The sequence below is a fragment of the Phascolarctos cinereus genome, unplaced genomic scaffold (assembly GCF_003287225.1).
Source record: "Phascolarctos cinereus isolate Bilbo 61053 unplaced genomic scaffold, phaCin_HiC Scaffold_1;HRSCAF=81, whole genome shotgun sequence".
Classification (NCBI taxonomy): domain Eukaryota; kingdom Metazoa; phylum Chordata; class Mammalia; order Diprotodontia; family Phascolarctidae; genus Phascolarctos; species Phascolarctos cinereus.
In genome coordinates, this window is record NW_027555514.1 from 228,760,182 (window position 1) to 228,781,698 (window position 21,517).

At 38.8% G+C, this 21,517-nt stretch overlaps 1 protein-coding gene across 1 annotated transcript in view; it reads left to right on the plus strand.

Annotated features, from left to right (window-relative positions):
* The window catches only part of SRGAP1 (SLIT-ROBO Rho GTPase activating protein 1), a 331,212-nt gene that overhangs the window by 266,965 nt on the left and 42,730 nt on the right, over nucleotides 1–21,517 (plus strand). The window contains 5 exon segments of the mRNA XM_020990183.2: nucleotides 5,197–5,224; nucleotides 9,880–9,982; nucleotides 14,818–14,878; nucleotides 15,012–15,089; nucleotides 18,227–18,361. Of these exon segments, the coding sequence (XP_020845842.1) occupies nucleotides 5,197–5,224; nucleotides 9,880–9,982; nucleotides 14,818–14,878; nucleotides 15,012–15,089; nucleotides 18,227–18,361 (405 nt within the window).

The window sequence follows — 21,517 nt, forward strand, 5'->3', positions numbered from 1 at the left end:
CATCCTCAACTCTTCCCTTACCCCACATGTCGCTTCAGTTGCCCAATCTTGTCATTCCTTTCTCCATATCTCTTGTATGTCCCCTTCTCTCTACAGACACAGCTACCACTCTCATTCAGATTTTCAGGTCCTTGTCACTCTCTTCCATTGACTTGCTTCCAAAAGCTTGCTAAATGGTCTTCCTGTCTGAAGTGCACCACAGTCCATCTTCCATGCCGTTGCCAAAGGGGTTTTCCTAAAGCATTGGTGTGACCATGGTCACACTCTGTCTCTAATTACCTACTGCCTCCAAGATCAAATATAAAAGCCTTTATTTGACATTTAAAGCTCTTCACAACCTAGACCCTTCTTACCTTTCTAATCTTCTTACGTTCTACTTCCGTGCACTCTAGACCTACTGGCCTGCTTGTAACCTCGTACACAACCTAACACTCCATCTTCTCTGTGCCTTTGTACTGGCCATTCACCAGGGCCATCTCTAGTCATCCTGATCTATATCTTGCCACTGACCCGGATGGCTCTGGAGGAGAGAGTGAGGCTGGTGACTTTGCACAGCTCTCCCTCACTTAAATCCAAATCACAAAAAAAAAAAATCAAAATCGCTTGCATGTCATGGCATCACCTGCCTGATGTCATGGTCCTCTTCAAGAACAAGCAACAGACAACAACTGGCCATTCCCCATACTTGGAATTCTCTCCCTCCCAGCCTCTGGCTTTCTTTAAGACTCACCTCAAGCGCCATCTCCTCCAGGAGACTTTTCTTGGCCTTCCCACCACCACCCCCCCCCGAGGACTGGCACCCTTCCCTCTGAGGTTGCCTTCTATCAATTCTCTATTTTTCTTGAGTGTTCTGATTTATATATGTTGTCTTCTCTGTAAGAGTTTAAGCCACTTGAGGACAGGGACTACATCCCCAATGCTTAGCATTGTTTCCAGCACAGAGTAAGCACTTAATATATACTTATTGATTTACACTTTTACAAAACTTACTTTGCTGCTCTCACATCTGCAAAGGTGACAACATTGAAATTATCATTGAAAGTTCATTATCTAAGCTCACTGAAATGTAGGAAGAAACTAGATAATAGGTTGGCATCGATGAAGCCAAAAAAAGCTTTATTTTTCAATAACGTATAATGGAATAACAGTATTTAATGGCACAAGGTTTCTTTCTTTTTTTTTTTTTAACAAAAACGAATGAAATGAATAGGGCCTGTGTATCTGAGGAATTGGTTTGGACTTCTAAAATATTGGGCAATGAGTTCTTCCAATCAGTGTCATGTTTTGGTTGTGTTTTTGTTTGTTTGTTTGTTTCATTTCAGGGAGTGTTTTTGCTGCTTTGAAGTTAAAGAGGCTGACTTTAATTAATCATTAAAGTTTTTGTTTTTTGGTTGGTTTGGTATTTTGTTGTTTTTTTTTCTTTTTTGCTTAATTCAGAGGGTTTGACACTGGAAGCTGAATTCATATCATATCCCTATTTCTAGTCCATGACCTAAGGCTTCTGAGAACAAAATTAAGTAGGCTATTTGGCTGTACTCTTTTATTGCCACTTGAGTAAGTATACTTTCCAAAGAAAACCTGAATATGAATAATTGCTTTCTCTAGAAATGTACCTCCATAGATGATTCCCCTTTTAAGGAAACGAGAAAGGTTAGAAAATGACATACATTTGTCAACTCTAGTCTGTGTCTCCACCCACTTTTAGCTTTTTGACTGTTAAAGCTTCTGTTCATTTTCAGTTTTATGTTTTTGAGCCTTGGAATTACATTGGACTCTACAAATTATCTTTCTGGATTAGTATTCAAGGGAATTTATGCTGTTGATGGTACTATAGGAGAGGGGAATTAGACCTATAATTTCAGTGGAATACGGGTGAGGGAATCCCATGGTCAGCACCTTGTCTTCAATTTGCATTCTTAGCAAGTGGCTAAGAGATTAAGTGACCTGCCCAGAATCATACAGCCATAGAAGAGGCAGCACTTGAACCCAGGGCTTCTAGACTCTGAGGCTGGCTCAATGTTTACTATGACATACTGCTTTTTCTGATATTGTATGTTGACAAAATGTATTTGTGAAAGTTAAGAGTGAAGCTCAGCTCTCATAACACCCGGATGAGCTTTTACAGATATCTGCACCTAGTCAATAAATCAAGAGCCTGCATGTTTCTATATGGATGATGAAGCCCTGCTTCCTTCTGGCTTTACTGCTAATCACCTTCTCCATAACCCAATCAATCATGGGGCTCAATCAGGAATTTCTGGGTCATACATGCCCTTTGGCCAGGGATCAGAGTGTAGTCCTACCATTTATGGTAAGTATTCCAGTCCACCCCTCCAAGAAAGGGAAGAACCATTACAGAATTCTTTTGTTGTGATCTAGTCATGTCTGACTCTTTGTGACCCCTTTCGGATTTTCTTGGTAAACATACTCGAGTGGTTTGCCATTTTCTTCTCCAACTCATTTTACAGATGAGGAAACTGAGGCAAAAAGGATTAGGTGATTTGCCCAGAGTCACCCAGCTAGTAAATGTCTGAGGCCAGATTTGAACTCACAAAGATGAATCTTCCTGACTCCAGGCCCAGCACTCTATGCGCTGTACCACCTAGCTGCCCATCACAGGTTCTTATCCCTTAATAATAAAGACTTTTCTCTTTAATAGTAATTAGAGGCAGCAGCTGTTGGGGGGGGGGGGAATCACTGAATTTGGAATCAGTGGACCTGGACTTTAATATCAACTTTGTAATTTAATATCTCTGTCCGTGGGCAAGTAATGTCTCTGGGCCTCAGCAGTCTTATCTTCAAACAAAGGGGCTGGGCTACTTGAATGTTGATTTCCCTTCCAACTTAAAACCCTGTGATTCCATGTATGACTTTCAATGAGGCAGCTCTTCCCTAAGATCTGCCAAATACCTGATGGGCCAGTCAGTAGACGAGGGGGTGCTTGGCTAGAAAGTCATCCAGTGACCTGGTAGAATTCATTTATCACCTACAACAAGGCAATTAAAAATTTCAAGTTAGAATCCTTGCATTGCTCAATTTAATATGCTCAAGGAACTTCATGGAGTGGGTAGGGATTGGGGTGGGTGATTGGCAGGATACAAGGGATAGAACTTGTACAGAAATAAGTAAATACAAAATGTATGTGACACAAATACAGAATATTGGGGTAGGGAGAGAGCCCTGACAACCGGGGGAGTCAGGAAAGGTCTCATGTAATGGGATAGAGCTAGAGATTACAAGAGGCTTAGAGGTAAAGAAAGGAGATAATTCCAGGAATTGTGATATTAAGGAGTGTACTACAAAATAACCTTAATAGGCCAGGTCTATTTCTAAGCTGTTATAGAAGAATATAGGGCAGTAAGGTGACACAGTGGATAGAGTGCCAGGCCTGGAGTCAGGAAGACTCGTATTTATGAGTTCAAATCTGGCTTAAGACACTTACTAGCTGAGTGACCCTGGGCAAGTCACTTAACCCTTTTTGCCTCAGTTTTCTCATCTATAAAATGAGTTGGAGAAGGAAATGGCAAGCCACTCCGATATCTTTGCCAAGAAAATCCCAAATGGGGTCATGCGGAGTCAAACAGAACTGAAATAACAACAACAACAAAGTAGAAGAATGTTGGGGTGCCTTAGAGCATGATAGGGTGCCACATGCATCCCTTATACTCTCCTGGCCAACCCTGAAATATCAGAGCAGGTGGCAACCTTCAAACCCATGCAGACTTAAAATTAGCTTAGATTGTGGGAGCACCATGCAAACACCCAATCACAGATGAAAACAAAACTGAAGAGACATAAAATTCTATAAAAAGAGCCCATCATTTCAAGTGACAGGGAACCCAAAAGAAAGGTTTTGAGCTCATTCATGTGTTAGTTGAAGCAGCAAAAACTGAACACTGTCATGCCTTAATGTCAACAATCAAATGTCATTTGTGATTATAAAACCTAACCACCTCCCAGGTCTGTAATTGCATATTGCAGCAAAATACCATTTTAATCTAAATCCTATCAATGTTGTTGTTCAGTCTTGTCCAACTCTTTGTGACCCCATGAACCGTGCTGTCCGTGGGGTGTTCTTGGTAAAGATACTGGACTGGTTTTCCATTTCCTTCTCCAGTGGATTGAGGCAAACAGAAGTGACTTGCCCAGGATCACACAGCTAGTCAGTGTCTGAGGCCAAGTTTGAATTCAGGTCTTCCTGACTCCAGGCTTAGTGTTCTATCCATTGAGCCAACTAGCTGCCCTATAGGCAGGTCAATATTTCCAAATAAATCTATGTGCCCTGCCCCTAATACAAACCATTAAAAATAAATAATGGCATTTGAATCCTGATTGCATTTTGGTAGCATATTATCATCCTGTTATCTTTAGCCCTAATGTCTAAGATCAAGCAGGACTTAATGCATAAAAGTAGAAACATCAGACTCCCCTCCCCATTTCCCAAAAATGCCAGAAAGTAGCTTGTTTCTGCTCCTGTATTTGGTCCCAGACAAGAAGATACAGAGTTAAGTTCACAAGAGACCCCCCCCCAACTGGTTTTGAACCTTCAGATTCATTTCCATTCAATTCAATATTTATTAAAGATTTGCTGTGTACTACTGTATACTATAGTACATGAACTACAGTATGTGTATGTATGTGTATATGTATATGTGTGTGTGTGTATTATGTATACACACACACACACACACACACACATATATACATACACATATACATACTAAAGGCTGGGCATACAAGGGGAATTGTTCCTGTCTTCAAGGGGCTTACATTCAAATCTCATGGCAGGACATTTTTTCTTTAACACCCAACAAGTCTGAGCAGAGGGAACTATGGGGTATAAATCAATGAAAGTCAATCTTATGAGAAGGCCTCAATTTATGGCTGATGTAATTCAATAAAAACATAAGCTGCTCTAACTTTTTAGAGACATTATGCATGATGCCAAGTTAGCCTACAGAATTTTTTTTTTAAATCGCGAAGGGGATGTTGGAAATATTTGCCTTGGAATATATTTCTTAGTTTATGTTAACCTTGTGTTTCCCAGTAGGATACTAATATTTACTTAGTGTGTGAGTAATTGTAAACTTGGTGTGCACAAAAAAGAAAAAGTATTATAAGGGTAAGTGATAAAGAAACAAAAAATAGGCTTATCTGTTTCCATCAACTTAAATTATTTTCTTTCTGTTCCCTTAGGTCACAGAGCTGAATATATGACCACAAGGTAGGAAAATGTTTGAGTCTTGCTCATTTGTTATTCCTACCCTTTGTCAAGGGACAATGAAAATTTTAAATCATCAGAAATGGAAAGGCTTTCCCAATGTATGTGAAACCCATGTAGTAGATTCAGGTTTCTAGTAAAACTGGATTTGCATTTATGTATTTCTGAGGACTTCCCAGTGGGACAGTAAAGTGTTCTTATGAGGCAGTTTGGTAACAAGAGCCCAAGGTCTTGGATTGTCTGAATCAGAGCACTTAGAGGCTCCAGAAAGATTCCAGACAAAAGGGGATTATAGGATTGGATCATTCACAAGCACGCGCACACACACACACACACACACACACACACACACAAGCAAATGGAGTTATTTTCCCCCACCCTCTTCCTTTATTGTGAAAAGAGGAGATCTCAGAATTGGGACAGATCTTGGAGGCCAACTCAGACCTGAATAAGAATTTCTTCTATACCATATTGAAGATAAGTGATCTTGCAGCCTCTTGCGAGAAAAGCTCTAGTGAAGGGAAGAACCACCCTTTTCTGCTTTGGGACAACTTGAATTGTTAGGAAGCTTTTCCTGATGTCAAGTCTATATATGCTGCTTTTTCAGCTTTGACCCCTTCCTCCAGGTTGTGGCCTCAGGGATCAAGTGTGAAAAGCCTACTCTCTCATACCTAGCAGAGCCATTCTAATGCTTGGAGGCAGCTAGCGCGTCCTCTCCACCACCTCACCATCCCAGTCCCCAAGTCTTTTACAGGCTAAACATCTCTAATTCTTTCAACTAATTCTAATATGAAATAATATTGAGACTCTTTACTGCCTTGGCCACTTTCGTCTAGCTACTTCTAGTTTCTTAATGTCTTTCTCCTAAAATATGGCATCAGAACTAGCATACTCTAGATAGGATCTAATCAGGACAGAATACAGGAGGACTATTCCCGTCCTAGTCCGAGACACCAAGTAGCCCACAATACTTTTGCTTTTTTTTTTTTACTTACCCTTTTACACTGTTGATTTATGTCAATGTGAAGCCTACTAAAAAACCCCAGGTCTTTTTTCACATGAACTACTGTCAAGGCCTTTCTTGTCCCACCTTGTCTATGTGGAATGACCCAAATAGGGTAATCCTCTACCCCTTCAAAAACCATTTTCTTCAACTTTAATCCAACCCTTTCAAATAGTTGTAGTTTTTCTGTTATCTAAAGACTTCAGAGTCACAACCGTGGGTGATCCAATGAAATTATTGTTTAAGCTGATTCCAATTCAGATTGGGAAAAGTTAGGAAGGTTTGGTTTTCTCTTTAAAGGCTGATATGGCAGCATTGGGAGCAATTCTAATCAGCATTAGAAAGATTTTACAGTGGGATGCCAAGTTTTCTTTGGGCTAAGTGGTATATTTAGGAAATGGCTTTACTGCCCTTCACCCAAATTCACCAGATGGTTTTTAGAACTTTAATAATGTTCCTATTTGAAAAAGTGAACCTGTCGCTTTTTTTAGTGAACCAACTAGACAGTTATAGCTATTGTTTTTTCAAGGTTTTCAAAAAGAAAACTACGAAGCTTTTAAGTTCTGTGACAATCAGTTCTCAGTAACAGTTTTATTTTCTGTACTGATCATTTCCCAATATTACACTGTCTCCCATTGAGCCCTCTTTTATAACAAAAACACAGTTAAGCAAAACCAACCAATAAAACAAATGCACCTGACAAAATACGTAGCTTTCTGTGCCCATGGGCCTCCACCTCTCTACCAAGGTGAAGGAAATGTGTTTCATTATGTATCCTCTAGGACCAAGACTAGTCATTAACAGTAATCTGAGCTTAGCTGCTTTTTAATACTGTTTTTATTTACATTATTACTGTAGTCTTTGAGTGTATGGTTCTACTGGTTCATCTTCTGTGGCTCAGTATCAAATCTTCACCGTTTCCCTATGAGTTCCTCAAACTCAGCATTTCTTATGGTACAATAATGTTCCTTTATATCCACAGACCACAATTTATTCAGCCCTTTCCCAATCGATGGGCAACCATCTTGCCCTGCTTTTTTGCTACCCCAGAAACAATTCTTTGACATGGGCTTTCCCCCCCCTCCTTCTTTTCTGTAACTAATGCAAGACACTCCATCTTAATCTAAAATTTCCTTTGTTAGGCCACTATTAGAACACTAGCCCATTTCAGATAACGGCTTCTTTTCATGAAGCAATTGTCAGGCCCTGAGCATAGCAGTTAGAAGTCATTCAAGACACTAGTACCAGTGACCTGTTTCTAATGGTTTCACCTATTAGCTATATTCTAAGACCTATATTGCCCACAGATATTTAAGTGAGATTCTAGCTTGATATAAGTCTTCTGATTTCATTTTCCTTTTAATCAGTGACCTTCCAAAAATAATAGACCCAATGCAGAAAAGCCTAACTTTAAAAAGCCATTTCATTGTCATAGAATCTAATGACTGGGAAGCTTTTTGATATGTTTAAAGTGACTGAAGTAGTTAGATGCCACCCATTGTCACATCTTTGCTATTCAAAGGACCCACTGGGCAGCAACTGAGTTGTTCCTTCCCTCCTGTGGCATTACCTATTCAGTAGTCCACATGCCTTTTCTCACCTCCTAATTAAGATTGCAAAAGCTAACCCAATAATTATAGTGATAGCAGAAAATCCCAGCCTACCTAGCTAAGAGCTTGACATATGATCATAGTCTTTCTCATTGTCCTTCTCATCTTCTTCTGTGGACAATTTACAAAAACACAAATTTGCCTACTAGTCATGGGGTTCAAGGCCTTCTACCCCACTGGTCAGGTGAGCATGTCTGCAGATGAATTCTTCAGATATGCTAGGAAGCTGAAAAGCAGCTTGCCAGTGAAGCCATCAACTCTTGATTTTTCTCCTTAGGGGCCAAATTTGTTCACTTTCAAGGCAGAGGGACAAAATTTCGTCCTTGGTTTTTGCATTGTTATTCTACATACATAGCCAGGTTTCTCAGTAGACATGGATTCATTAGTAGCTTTTCTGTCAGGAAGCTTATGAGTTTGTAATACCTTTTATTAATTAATTAATAAGTACATTTCCCAAAAGATTTAGCTTTGATCTATTTCCTGTGCCATATTTTCTGCTGTACTTTATTCAAGAACTTTTTCCCCCTTTTTAAAAAGTATCATAAAATCCTGTACATCCATAGTAACTAAAACAAATGCCAACCAAATCTTATAGGAGAAGGGGTCTGCATCTTTATGGTTAGTACTATCATGTATAAAGTAAATTCAAGTTGCTGTTTCTAGCCCCCAGTTTAGAAGACAAGAACCTCTGTTTGAGTCCCAACTTTGCTTAACTCTCTGGTCCTCAGGGTTTCTCATCTGTAAAACAAAGGGATGGACTAGATGGTCTCTAAGCTTCCTTCCAGTTCTAAATCTATATTCCTTATGAGATTTGCCATGGGAGATAGGCTGAAGAGATCTCTTCAGTGGTATACAATATGTAAATAAATGGGATATCAAAAATAAATATAGTGGAAATGGGTTAGGAAGCCCCCACTCTACAATCTGAGCTTTTGCACAATAAAATAGTCCAAATAAAGAATTCAGGCAGGAAACAAGCTTGTACTGTACGTAGAGTAAAACACATATAGCTATGTGGGGAAAGTACTGAATTTGAAGTCAGAAGACTTGTCTGGGTTCTAATTCCAGGTCTGCCATTTGGTCCCAAGTTGTCCTTGAGTAAGACTTCTCAGGATCTCAGTTTACTCATCTATGAAATAACTTGTTTGGACTAAGCTATTTTCTTCTCTAAATCAATGCTTTTAGGTAGATAGATGAATATATGATTAATGATACAGAATCAGTCAGGTGGAAAAGTTATATATTGAGCATATTATAACTGTTATATGAAAAACATATTTAGGTAGTGTGATGATTTCTTTTAAAGAATATTGTTGATATGTAATTGGGAAAAAATAAAATACTGTCTGGAAAGCTTAAAAAAAAAGAAATAAAATTGTTCTTTCTTCCTTCTACTGAGAAAATACTGGAATGGGTCTTCAATTCAATAAGTTTTAAGCACCTTCTATTAGACAGATCCTGTATTTGTATTAGGGATGCAAATGCAAAAGTGAGACCATCCCTCCCTTCCTTCAAGGAATTACATTCTAATCACTGGATGCAACACAAATGTGGGGTGGAGGGAAGGGAGATTTTTGAACCCTGCTTTTTGCACTCATAATTTATCCATAACCACTAATACCCAGGATAAAAATCCCAGCATTCTCCTGAGGTATTTTTATTATTAAACATTGATAGAACATTAGATTATAACCATAAATCATTTCATTTAAATTCGTAAAAATTCCACCCAAGTCACTATTTTAGTAAGCCTGTGATTTCTTAGCATGTGTGTTATGTTAACCAATTGATGTGACTTCTGCCCTACCAATCCAGATGGTCTGTGATACTAGCTACAAAAATACAGGGGATACCAAAAGTCTGATTCCATGTATTGTCTATCTTATTAATAAAGTCAGCGGTGAGACATTGTGTTTCTTATGTGGGTGGGCAGTGGTGACTTCTTAACAGAGGTTCCTCGTATATGTAATTTTGACATGACCTTTGGGTGTTTCATTTATTGTTTGATTTGTTCTCTACTCAGTAATTATATTCCCTTCCCTTAGGCCTCCAAATGTTCCCCCTAAGCCCCAGAAACACAGGAAGCCCAGACCCCGATCACAGTATAATGCTAAGTTGTTTAATGGGGATTTGGAAACATTCATCAAGGTACTGGCACCAGCTATTTGGGTGGCTAATCTCCACACTTATTACTATAATGGTCTAGGCCTCTTATAAAAGGAGGCAGATCATTATATACAAGTCTGTCCTGGGGCTCTTTGCTTTCCCAGAAGAGCAATATAATATTTCCTGAAGTCAGAGGGGAAAGAAGAGAATTTGATATTTGGATCAAATTCCCTCAGAGGGAAGGGGTTGGTCCTGCATGTTGTTAGTTTGGTTTGGTATACCAGGTATACCTGGTGTTGAGAGTTGTTACTGTTGTCATTTTTAAGGCCTTTGTAAAGAGAGGCTACATTATCTTTTAAAAGATTTGATTAAACAGTATTTTTCCAGATTGCAAAATGAGTTATACAGAATCATTGAGAGCCTCATGGCAAGGAGGTGTGGGGCAGTATGGACCCAAAAAACAAAATTGCTTGTATTTCCCATGACTTGAGGAATTCATTATATTGGGTGAAATTGTGAGACCTTATAGTCTGTACCTTATATCTCTGCTGTGTTTACTCTCTATCTCCGTTTCATCCTGTATTTCTAATAATGCTTCTAGCCGAGGACGGAGGAACTCGCACACAAGACATCAGGTATAGTCCTAGTGGGAAGAGAGTGTAGGCACTCTCTCTCTCTTCCTCTCTGCATCACACTTTTCAGGTTGGAATCATGGCTTGGCTTTAATCAGGTCTGTCCAATACATTAAAAGAGAAATGTTTGCCTTCAGAGAGCTGACTGATTCAGCTAGACATTTTCCTTTAGACTGGACCCAGGGAATTCAAAACTCTGGCATATAGACTGTCCAATTCCCTAGTAAGGAGTTATCTAATTACATGTGGCTTCTTTCCAAAGTTTCATTGCTCTATTATATCATATCATTTCATTTAGAAGACATCTCATAATGGAAATCAGAGCTTTGGGTAAGGTGACCCAACTTGCTCATAGATTGCAGTCTTTGGATAATGGACCCATTTTAAGTTTGACCTGCAATTAAGGGCACTGGATTTGAGGTCCTTGCTCTGTTACTCCCCTTTGAACCTTGATGTAGTCCATCACTTCTCTCTGGGCCTCAGTTTCTTCAGCTGCAAAATTAGGGGGTGCTTCCAAGGTTCCTTCCCACTCAAAAATCCTATGATCCTAAGATCCTGGTGCCAAGTTTATGGGTGAACCTGGGGACTTTCTGTTAGAGCTATTGTTGATTGCTCATGAAAGAGAAAGGGTCTGTTTCCTCGCTAAAATATATTATCACACGGGAAGGGAGTGTTTCATGTGGGGTCACATCCTCTCCTGTTAAACCCACAATAATTTTATTTTTAAAAAAGATCCATTTGCTGCTTAATTACATTATCCCATTTATCTGGAGTTGGGGCAGCCTTCCCCCTAAACCTCTAAAGAAAAAGGCCCATCCATGTAAAAAAAAAAAGTTATAAATTTCCTGTACTAACAATAAACTTTCAAATTTTCGCTTTTTAACTATTAATGTAATTAATAAATTTGGTTATTTTATTTCTCCATGTATAGCAGATTAGAAGCTACAAATGGGGAAGGGGAGAGGGAAAATTGGAATTCCTAGGCCAGGGTAATAGCCTGACCGAAAAAAAAAAAAACCCAACAGCTCCAAAGAGGGCCTAAGACCTATGTATATTGCTGTAGAGTAAAAGAATAGAGTTTTATAATGACCCTGAGTCATCAGAAGTTAACAAGAAAAGGTTAAATTATCTTCAGTATTCTCTGTTTATAAAGACAGGGAAGTTAAAATTTAATATAATTTAGGAAGGTTTCCATCAAAAACATTGTCCTAAGTAAATATTTGGCAACTAGGGGGCTAAGAATTGTTCGGAATATTTGTCAGTGAAGCTGTTCATTCTCCAATAATGCCAGATAAATAGTGATTGGCATTTGTATAGAATATTAATGTGTGGAAAGTGCTTTATATATATTATGTCAGTTAATCCTCTTAGCAACCCTGTGAGGTGGACATTTCATGTATTTGTTGTTAAGTTGTTTTCAGTTGTGCTCCACTCTTCATGACCCCTTTGGGGGTTTTCTTGACCAAGATACTGGAGTGGTTTGCCATTTGCTGCTCCAGCTCATTTTACAGATGGGGAAACTGAGGCAAACAGTTTAAGTGACTTACTTGTGTCTGAGGTCATGTTTGAACTCAGATCTTCCTGACTCCCGACTCTACTACCCATTTTATATACGAGGAACTGGGGCACGGAGAGACTGTCACTTGTCTGTATTCATTCAATTTCTCAGTATCAGAGGTGGAATTCAAACCTCCTGCCTCTCAAGTACTCTTTTTACTAGACTAGATAGGGCAGATCTACATTTATTTCTCCCCCATAACATAGCTGTGAAGTAGTGGGAGCCAAATTATTTTTCCCATGGTACAGTTGGAGAAACTGAGGTACAAAGAAAATTGTTCAGATTCACAAAGCTCCTTGGGGGTCCATAGAAACACATCACCAGATTCTTACTGCTCATAAAATATTATCTGTTAAAGCCTGAGTTTAAATGCTTAGCATTCACAAAATTCGTGGCTAGCAATAAACTGGCTAAATAGAGAGGGAATGAATACATATTTGAAGAATGCTATGAAAACATGATATTCTCTTTGGAACTTTTTTAATGCAAACATTTTCCTTTTGATCACCTTTGGTCCTCTGTGTTCTCTTTTCTTTTTTTTTTTTAAAGCATTAAGTACATCAAATGTGCAAACTAATATTCTGCCCTTTTTTTTTGCTGACATTTAAACACAATGCCATTATAGATTACAGCATTCTTTTATTTGTTTCTTTAAAAAGGTTACTCCCTTTAAATGATACAAATGTACTGGGTTTTTTTAAGATGAATCAGCTCATCAAAACTATAAATCTTGGTGTTAATTACCATATTGCTATCCTTCATTGCCCAGTTCAGAGCAAAGTCCTGTTTTCATTGCCAAAAACACTCCCTAAAGAAAAGCGTGAAATGGATACCCTTGAAACAGACTCGTGACAGTTACTCAGGAAATTGAACGGAATGATATTTACAGAACCACCCTAAACTATTAAAAGTGAAACATAGAACAATTAAACTGCTTCTCACATTTTTTCGTTACAAACACTATCTTCCTTGGAAGGATATTATCCATCCCAGAAATCATCAGTCAATCAAAAAGTAGTTGTTAAAAGCTACCAGACCCAGTGCTAGATGTTGGGTATACATAAATGTGTGTGTACACACACACATACACACATATGTACATTAAGAAGCAAAACTGCCTCTATCCTCATAGGGCTTACAGTCCATCAGGAACACATGTTTAAATGGCAGAAGCAGGGTATACCCAATTCTTAACCCATTCCTTAAATAGAAAGGTGTATTTTGAATTGTTTTAAGACATTCAGAAGACCATGTTCTTCTTGTGTTTCATATTAAAAATTCGCTGCGAATTAGTGCCTGATGTAAACCCATCATGTTTGAGCTAATGTTTCCATGAAAGATTTAATTCACCGAAGGGCTAAGTTTTTTAAAAATACATGAAAAATTAATTCTGTAGGCAGTAACCTTTTTTTGAAACTACAGGTAGTGCATGACATTAGTACATGTTTAACTGAGACCGCAGTCTCCATCTCCTGTATCAGTAAATACTTATCTTAAAGGGCTACAAGAATTCACATTTAGTCAAAGACCTTAAGCTGCCACAAAATATGAAAATGGAATTTTTAAACAAAACGTCAGTATAAATAAATCTGATGTACTCGAGTGTGATTTTTTTAAATAAATAAATAAAATTTTGAATCATGGAGAAAGTGCTTTGTGGGGGAAAAAACACCTTTGTAGTTATTTATGAGTAAGTTCTGATGCAAACTGAACAAAAACAGTACTAGGGTCCTACAGTGGTGAGCTCTTATCACTGAGCTTCAGAATGGGGACACAGTCTGGTGCGGAATCTTTAGCCGGAGGGAAGGTATTTGTGCAACATTTCTCTCTAAACAGTGAGGTTGAACTGGATGACCTCTGAGGTTCCAGCCAACCCAGATTCTGTGATCAAATGAGATAATATTTGTAAAGTGCCTAGCACATAGCAGGCACTCTAAAAATGCTAGCTAGTGTCTCCTGGGATTTTTTTCAATATTTCATGAGAGGTATTGGCAGGGGGTGTGCTAGTAAATGTTTAACAAGTGGTTCTTCAAAAAAGCATGACACTTAAATTTAATCTGCATTGTCATTTTAAGTTGGGACAATCAACAGAACAATAAATCAAGCCTTCATTGGTAGCATTGCTCACAGTGAAAATTTAACAATCGGCTTTCCCCAGCAGGTACAATATTTAGTTTGAAAAATATGTTACTTGGGGCAGCTAGGTGGTGCAGTGGATAGAGCACCGGCCCTGGATTCAGGAGGACCTGAGTTCAAATCCAGCCTCAGACACATAACACTTACTAGCTGTGTGACCCTGGGCAAGTCACTTAACCCCATTGCCTAGCCAAAAAAAAAAAAGAAAAAGAAAAATACGTTACTTGATAGTGTCAGTTAGGTCTGTAAGGGAAATTTGGATTCCTATGCAGAGACAAAGAATTGAAGTAGAACTGAGACCATTTCCACTGTGTTTGATTTGGCTTGCTTCAGAACTGAAATACACCTTTATCTAAGTATAAATTATTTCCTCTCCCTTTCTTTCCACCTTACAAAAGATCTTGAGGTGGGGAAGGGAAAGAAAAATTTATTTTTTTAAGGATTGACTCAAATTTGACTTTAATTAAGTTGACTGAAACTCCAGACATTAATTTTGCATGTGATTATGTGTTCTCAATTGAGGTCAATTGATTTCCATTTTCTTTCTGCAGGATTCAGGGCAAGTCATCCCCCTCATTGTGGAAAGCTGCATCAGGTTTATCAATCTGTATGGTAAGGTGCAGACATTAACTACTATGGATTTTAAGTAAACTTGTCTTCTTATTTGTTGAGTCATTTGCAAAAGGGAACCAGAAGATGGGCTGCAATTTTTCACCTTTTTCCCTTCTCTTTCTGTTTTTTGTAGGTCTTCAGCATCAGGGGATTTTCAGAGTGTCTGGCTCCCAGGTGGAAGTCAATGACATTAAAAATTCATTTGAGAGAGGTAATTGCATTTTTATCCATACAAGCAAGGGGAAAGACAACTTCTCAAATGCTGTTAAAAATTCATCATTTTCTTTAATGTCCAGGAACATGTTATTCTGTGTTACTCTCTACATAAAACTTGGAGTGGAGAGGGGTGGAAAGAAGGGAGAGGAATAATTTCACATAAGAAAAATGGTACAAAGACCTATGCAGAGCAGTTATTAAATAGAATCAACTGTAATGATGTGACTTGTTACCCAAGGTCTAAGAAGCATTAAAACATTGCATTCTGATTTAGAACAGGATGGGCAGCCTACAAAAGCACTATGCAAAGTGATTCTGAGTAGTATAACCAAGGAGAGTTATCCATAAAATTGTGACCTGTCTAGTGCCTTCCTGCTTCATCTTTCTATCTGTTTCCTGATGCCCTCTCTATACTTAGCTCCCAGCTACCTAATCTCGTTCCCATCATCTCTTTCAGTTGGCTGTCAATTCAACCTTGCTAAAATGTTATTAATTATTAACTTCCTTAATGGTTTCAAGTTTGTCCCCATTCCATTGAAATGTGTTTACATCTAAAAAAGTAAATATGGTCAGCCACATCATCCTTTCTTCCAATCATCCATTTCTTCCCTTTCTTCAAAGTTAAGGCTTAAAGATCGTCACCTGTGGCATCTTCCTCTATGGCCTGGATTAGCAATATTGGGGGTTAGAGAGGTCCCTTGGGGTTAGCTGCCACTTCTCCCTTCTCTCTGCTTATGAGTAAATAAATGACAACTTGGCAAACCACATCCATCTCTGAAACATTGCCCAGTCCCTGCATTGAAACAACTAGACTTTAGTTAAAAAACACTATCTTATTTTGTTTTCTCCTTCTTACCAATGTATGACATTTGGTGGAAATCAGAAACAACCATAACAACAACTTGAGTCCTAACACTGAACTACATGCACTAAAACTTTTGTATAATTTGGTGGTCACTGGGTCATAAGCCAAATTCTGTCGAAAGATGCATTTCTTCAGGTGGACCAGGCCCCATTATTTCACCTCAGAAATTCTCTTGGTATTATTTTTTTGTCATTGCTGGGGTTTGGGGGTATGGTATTCTCATCAAAGTAGAACAAATATCAAATAATTATTTTTATGTAGCAGTAACTGGGCTGGAGAGATTTAGGTTCATAGAAAATTAACTATTCCCTCTTAGCTACCTCCCACCTTTGTAATGTGGACATCACTGGTCCTTTGAAGCCACCCCCTCTTTCCTTACCCTGGGTGTGACTTACGCTCTAGTCACCTCCTTCACCTTTACTCCCCAGGGGAAAGATCCTGTGGGTATGCTTGAAGGAAAACAAGAAACAACCTGAGTCTACTACCTCCAAGAGAATTTTCCCCTTTTAAAACTGCTCACCTATCTCTCAGGCATTGTGTAAGCTTAATGGTCACACAACTAGATCCTTTCTCTATCTTTCAGGGAGTTATAAAATCTGTAAGAGTCTCTCTCATATAGCCCCCAGCTATTGAGATTTACTCTTCTCAATCCATCTCTCATTCAGATAAAGATATTCTCTCCCTCTCTTCTCACTGTCCCTTGTTTTTTGTAATTCCTTCTTCATGAATAATGAAGTACTCAGATCTGAACTAGCCATAATAGATGACTTTATACCGGTAGCAAATTCAAAATAATTAGTTAGAAATTATAAATGTGACTTAAAAAAATGAGATAAGCTTTTAAACAAGAACTCATTCTTCCTGGGAGAAAGACCAAAGGAAAAAGAATCATCATTGTCCTTTTTAGCGAAAGGCACTCTCTCTCTCAACCCTGAATGTCATCCAAATGCCTTCGCCCCCTATTATGATAACAGTAGCAGCAGCCATTTCCTATCTCCCCCAACAAAAAATCAAAGCCTTGTATCACTTTGAAGGCATTCTCTCACAAACCTTCACAAGCTTGATGTTGGCATTCTAGGTCTACCCTTCAGGGTGAGAGGGAAACAGCCTATCTCTGTATGGTATACTCAGTCTCTCTTCGGTCCAAGGGTCTGGAAAAGCCAGATAATTGTGTTACAAGCAGCAGAACTTCATTTCAGATATGCAGCTTCTCCATGTTAAGGAGGTACGAATGGTTATATGTATCAGTGATTTCCTAGTACACTGTTCCTAGTAATAAGAAAGGGAAATGAGAGGTTGTTTGTTCAGGAACCAAGGAATTCTTCTTCAAAGTTAACAAATCATAGAGTGAAGGTGAGTCTGTTCTGTGAAATAGCCAAGTGTCTACATAAAATATATGTGCCTTTCTAGGAGAGTAGCTTTATGGATAACAAACATGATTTAAACATGGGACCAGGGATCAGTCAGTGAGTTACTTTCCTGGCCTTGATGTTGACTCTTTCAATTTACTTAACGATGATTTGGTATCTCCCTCTACAAAGTGGGTAACTTTATAAAAGACTGTGTAATAAGGATTGAGGGGTACATTGCTCTGTTCCAGTATCCTCAAAATGTAACACCATAAATAGGTGCCTTACAAGTGTAAAGTACAACACAAAAAATTAAACACTATCACATGCAAAAAAAAAAAGACCACTTTTTCCTATTTCTGACAAGTTAAAGGTGCATTTTCTAATCACCCCTTCTAGATAGCCTGAAAATGCTACCAAATTTTCAGGTATTTAAGATTCTGTCCATTTAGAATAGACTTATCTCTGGGGGTGGGGGAATATTTATATTCTTGCAATCAGGAGCAGTCTGCATTATTTCTGAAACATTGAGCTACCCCAGGCACACACGTTTTGGATTTTTACACTGTGGCATGAGGAGTCTGGGAAGAGAATTCAATTTAGATGTTGTTAGGTTGCTCATTGGGAGGGGAGAGAAACTTGGGTAGCATAATGAATGCCACAGTTTTTTTTTTCTTTACATTTTGGTAAATTGTAAGGTATTATTTGGTAACAAGATTTTAAAACAGCTTCATTTTAGCCTACTATATTTAGTGTAATCACAGGGTGGGATTTCTAAACCAGTAATTTTAATTTTAGCCCCATATAAAATCTCACAGATCATAATTATAATTAACAGCCTCGTAAAGAAATGTCTGTGGTTTTGATCAGAGTGAACAAAAGTATATGAATAATTTGTTTTTTACTTATTTATTTTAGGTGAAAATCCTTTGGCTGACGACCAAAGTAACCATGACATTAACTCAGTTGCAGGAGTTCTGAAACTCTTTTTCCGCGGGCTGGAAAACCCCCTCTTTCCTAAGGAAAGATTTAATGATCTTATTTCTTGTGTCAGTAAGTGGACTTTTTTTACATTTAAAAAACAAATCCTTCTCTCTGCAGAACTATGTGTTTCAATTAACAACTTCCTGGAAAAGGGTAAGAGATAGCCCCCTGGATTTCAGAGACAAGCTGTTTCCATTCTGGAGCAGTTCATCTCCAGGGTGAGTCTTGCTTTGCATCCAGGGTCACTCCCTTTTTGGACTGGGATTGAACACAGATGCATTCCCAGAGTGGAGTGCAGTTGTGAGGGCATTTCTGAATTGAATAGGGAATATTGAAGCTTCCAGGGCTTTTCATTTTCTTCCGTGCTCAAGGATGGGTTCAGCCAGGCTAAGAGATAGAGGAGAAGTGAGGCTGATGCAAATGAGATGTATTGATCCGTTTCTGTTTTGTTGTTTGCTTTGGGCTCACCCTAGCCCAACTTAGACATCTAACATGTCCACATCTTGGTAATTGCTTCAAGGAATTCCTGCTCCATTGAGGTGAATTCCTATTAGTACACATCAGTGTCACCAGGGAGTGTGGGCTGTGGGCCGACCAAGGAGCCAATCATGTTCTGCTCTGCGAAGGAGTCTAAGCTATATTCAGAATGGAGAAAGAAGGGCATCATGGGAGAGGGAGAGTCAGGCTTCTGCATTGACAGCCTCAAGAGGTCCAGATGAGATTACATATACGTGTAACAGTTTTGTAAAATGTTATGCAAATAGCCTCTTGATGATGAACAATATTATGTCACAGGAGACTATAAAGCTGCTATCCCGAGCATGTTTTGTTTGATTTTTTTTTTTGTTCCGAGCTTTCTAAAAGTGAAATGAGGAAAGTGAAAACTGATCCTAGGGATTGTGTTTTAACACTATGTCCTACTGCACATATTTAAAAAGAATAGATCACAGCCTTAAATATAGATGGAACCTCAGAAACTATCAAGCCCAACCCCCTCTTTTTACAAATGAGGAAACTAAAGCACAGGGCTGTTAAGTGATTTGCTCAGGGTCACACAGCTATTAGGTGTCTTAGATGGGATTTGAACTCAGATCTTCCTGACTCACAGGCTAGTGCTTTATCTACTGCACCAACTAACTGCCTAGGGTTTCGGGTCTGGCAGTGCCCTCCCTGACAGACCTGTATGTTTAGTTAATAGAACTCCCCCCCCCAACCCAGTTCCTTCCAAAATATAAGCATTAAAAATAATGGAAATGTCAAAGGTCAGCCTTCATAACCAGCATGATTGCTGGAACACATGTACCACACCAGAAATGTTGGCTTAGATAGCAAGATTATGAAAGTCCAGGATCACAGTTTTTCCTTAATTCAGTTCAGTGAGTTAAATGCCAGCTATGTTCAGGGGGATACTAAGTGCTGGGGATAGAAAGACCAAAATGAAACAGTCCCCAATTTCAAGATGCTTACATTTTACTAGCTGAAGAAAAGGGCTAGGAAGGGAAGGGGAATACAACACGGACACATTGAACTAAATTCAAAATAGATACCAAGTCAATTCAAAGTGCTTTCCAGAGGGAGAGAGAACTACCAGTAGGTATACTTTTTAAGAACTTTGTTCCAAGAAAGCCTCCTCTAGCTTATCTAGACATTATTGCGGGTGATTCAGAATGTCTCTGAGACATTTCAACATGTACACACACATTGCCTGAGTCATCACAGCAGACTTTTGACCCAGCTGGAAAGAACTAAGAGGAAAAAAAAGAGAGAGAGATGTCATGATCCTGGAATCCCCTTCTACCATGACCAGAACCTTCCCTCACATCCTGATGACTTAAATATGGGAAAATGAACACTCTGGGGATTTTCATCGGCAACATTCAGCAGATTTCTCGTTGCCCAGATCATTGTCTTCTTTAGGTGTCCCACGTGACAGCTGGAGGGGAGGCACAGCCCTCCTCCCTATATCATGATATCATGCCAGGATCTTAGTCAGCTCATCAGCAACACTGGTTTCCTCACTTCTGTTGCATTTTTATTCTACTGTGTCACCTCATAAGGGCTTCTTACAACAGTCAGTCGATTCACATTTATTAAGCACCTGCTGCGTGCCAGACACTGTGCCAAGTTCTTGGGATACAAAACATAGGCCAAAGACAATCCCTACCCTCATAGAGCTTACAGTCTAACAGGAGAGGCAACATCCAAACATGTATGTATACACATGTGTACATATACACGCATGTGCATACATGTTTGTATGTATATCTGTTTTTTGTCTGCCCATATGTACATGCATATGTGTATGCATGCACATATGTATACATGCATATAAATTTATATAGCAAGCAACATGCAAGGTAAATAGGAAATCATTTAGAGAGGGAAGGCACTGGAATTAAGAGGGGTTGGGAAAGGTTTCCTGTAGAATGTGAGGTTTTCATTGGGACTGAAAGGAAGCCAGGAGGCAGAACAGAAGAGGAAGGACCTTGTAGGCATGGGGGACAACCAGGGAGAATGCCCAGATGGAGTGTCATATTCATGGAACAGCCAGGAAACCAGTATCACCCAGAAACCTCAAGATGGGCTTCTTAACTATTAGGATTTAATCTCCAGGTGAACATTTTTGCTCTCTATGCTTTTGTAGTATTGTTCAACTGATCCTAGGATTATAGAGTTAGAATACAGTCCCTTCTTTTTATAGATGAAGACTTTGAGGCCCCAAAAAATTTACTAGCCTGCTCAAGTTCAAAAAAGGAAGGGATGAACTGAGCTGGGATTTTAAACACCAGATATAGAGATAGATAGGTAGATAGATACATACATATATGTGTGTATATGTATGTGCATGTATATATAACATACACACAAATAAACATATATATATATATACACATATATATTTATGCACATTATGTGTATATATGTGTATACACATATATACATAAACATATATATCCATCCAGGACAATTTATTGAGCATCTGCAATATCCTAGATGCCGTAAGAGATGTAGACTCAGATTCCCTACCTTCAAGGATTTCCATTCTAACAGGAAAGACAAGATACACAGCCAAGTGTATACAAGAAGAATAATGGTTTGGAGGACCAGCTTGGGAATCTTGAAAGACCCAGGTTTAAGTTCTGATACCTAAGTTCTCTCAATGTTTCAGACAGCATCTGAGACTCTCTTAAGTTATGGAGCTAGTGGGATCTGCCTTGGGAGGGA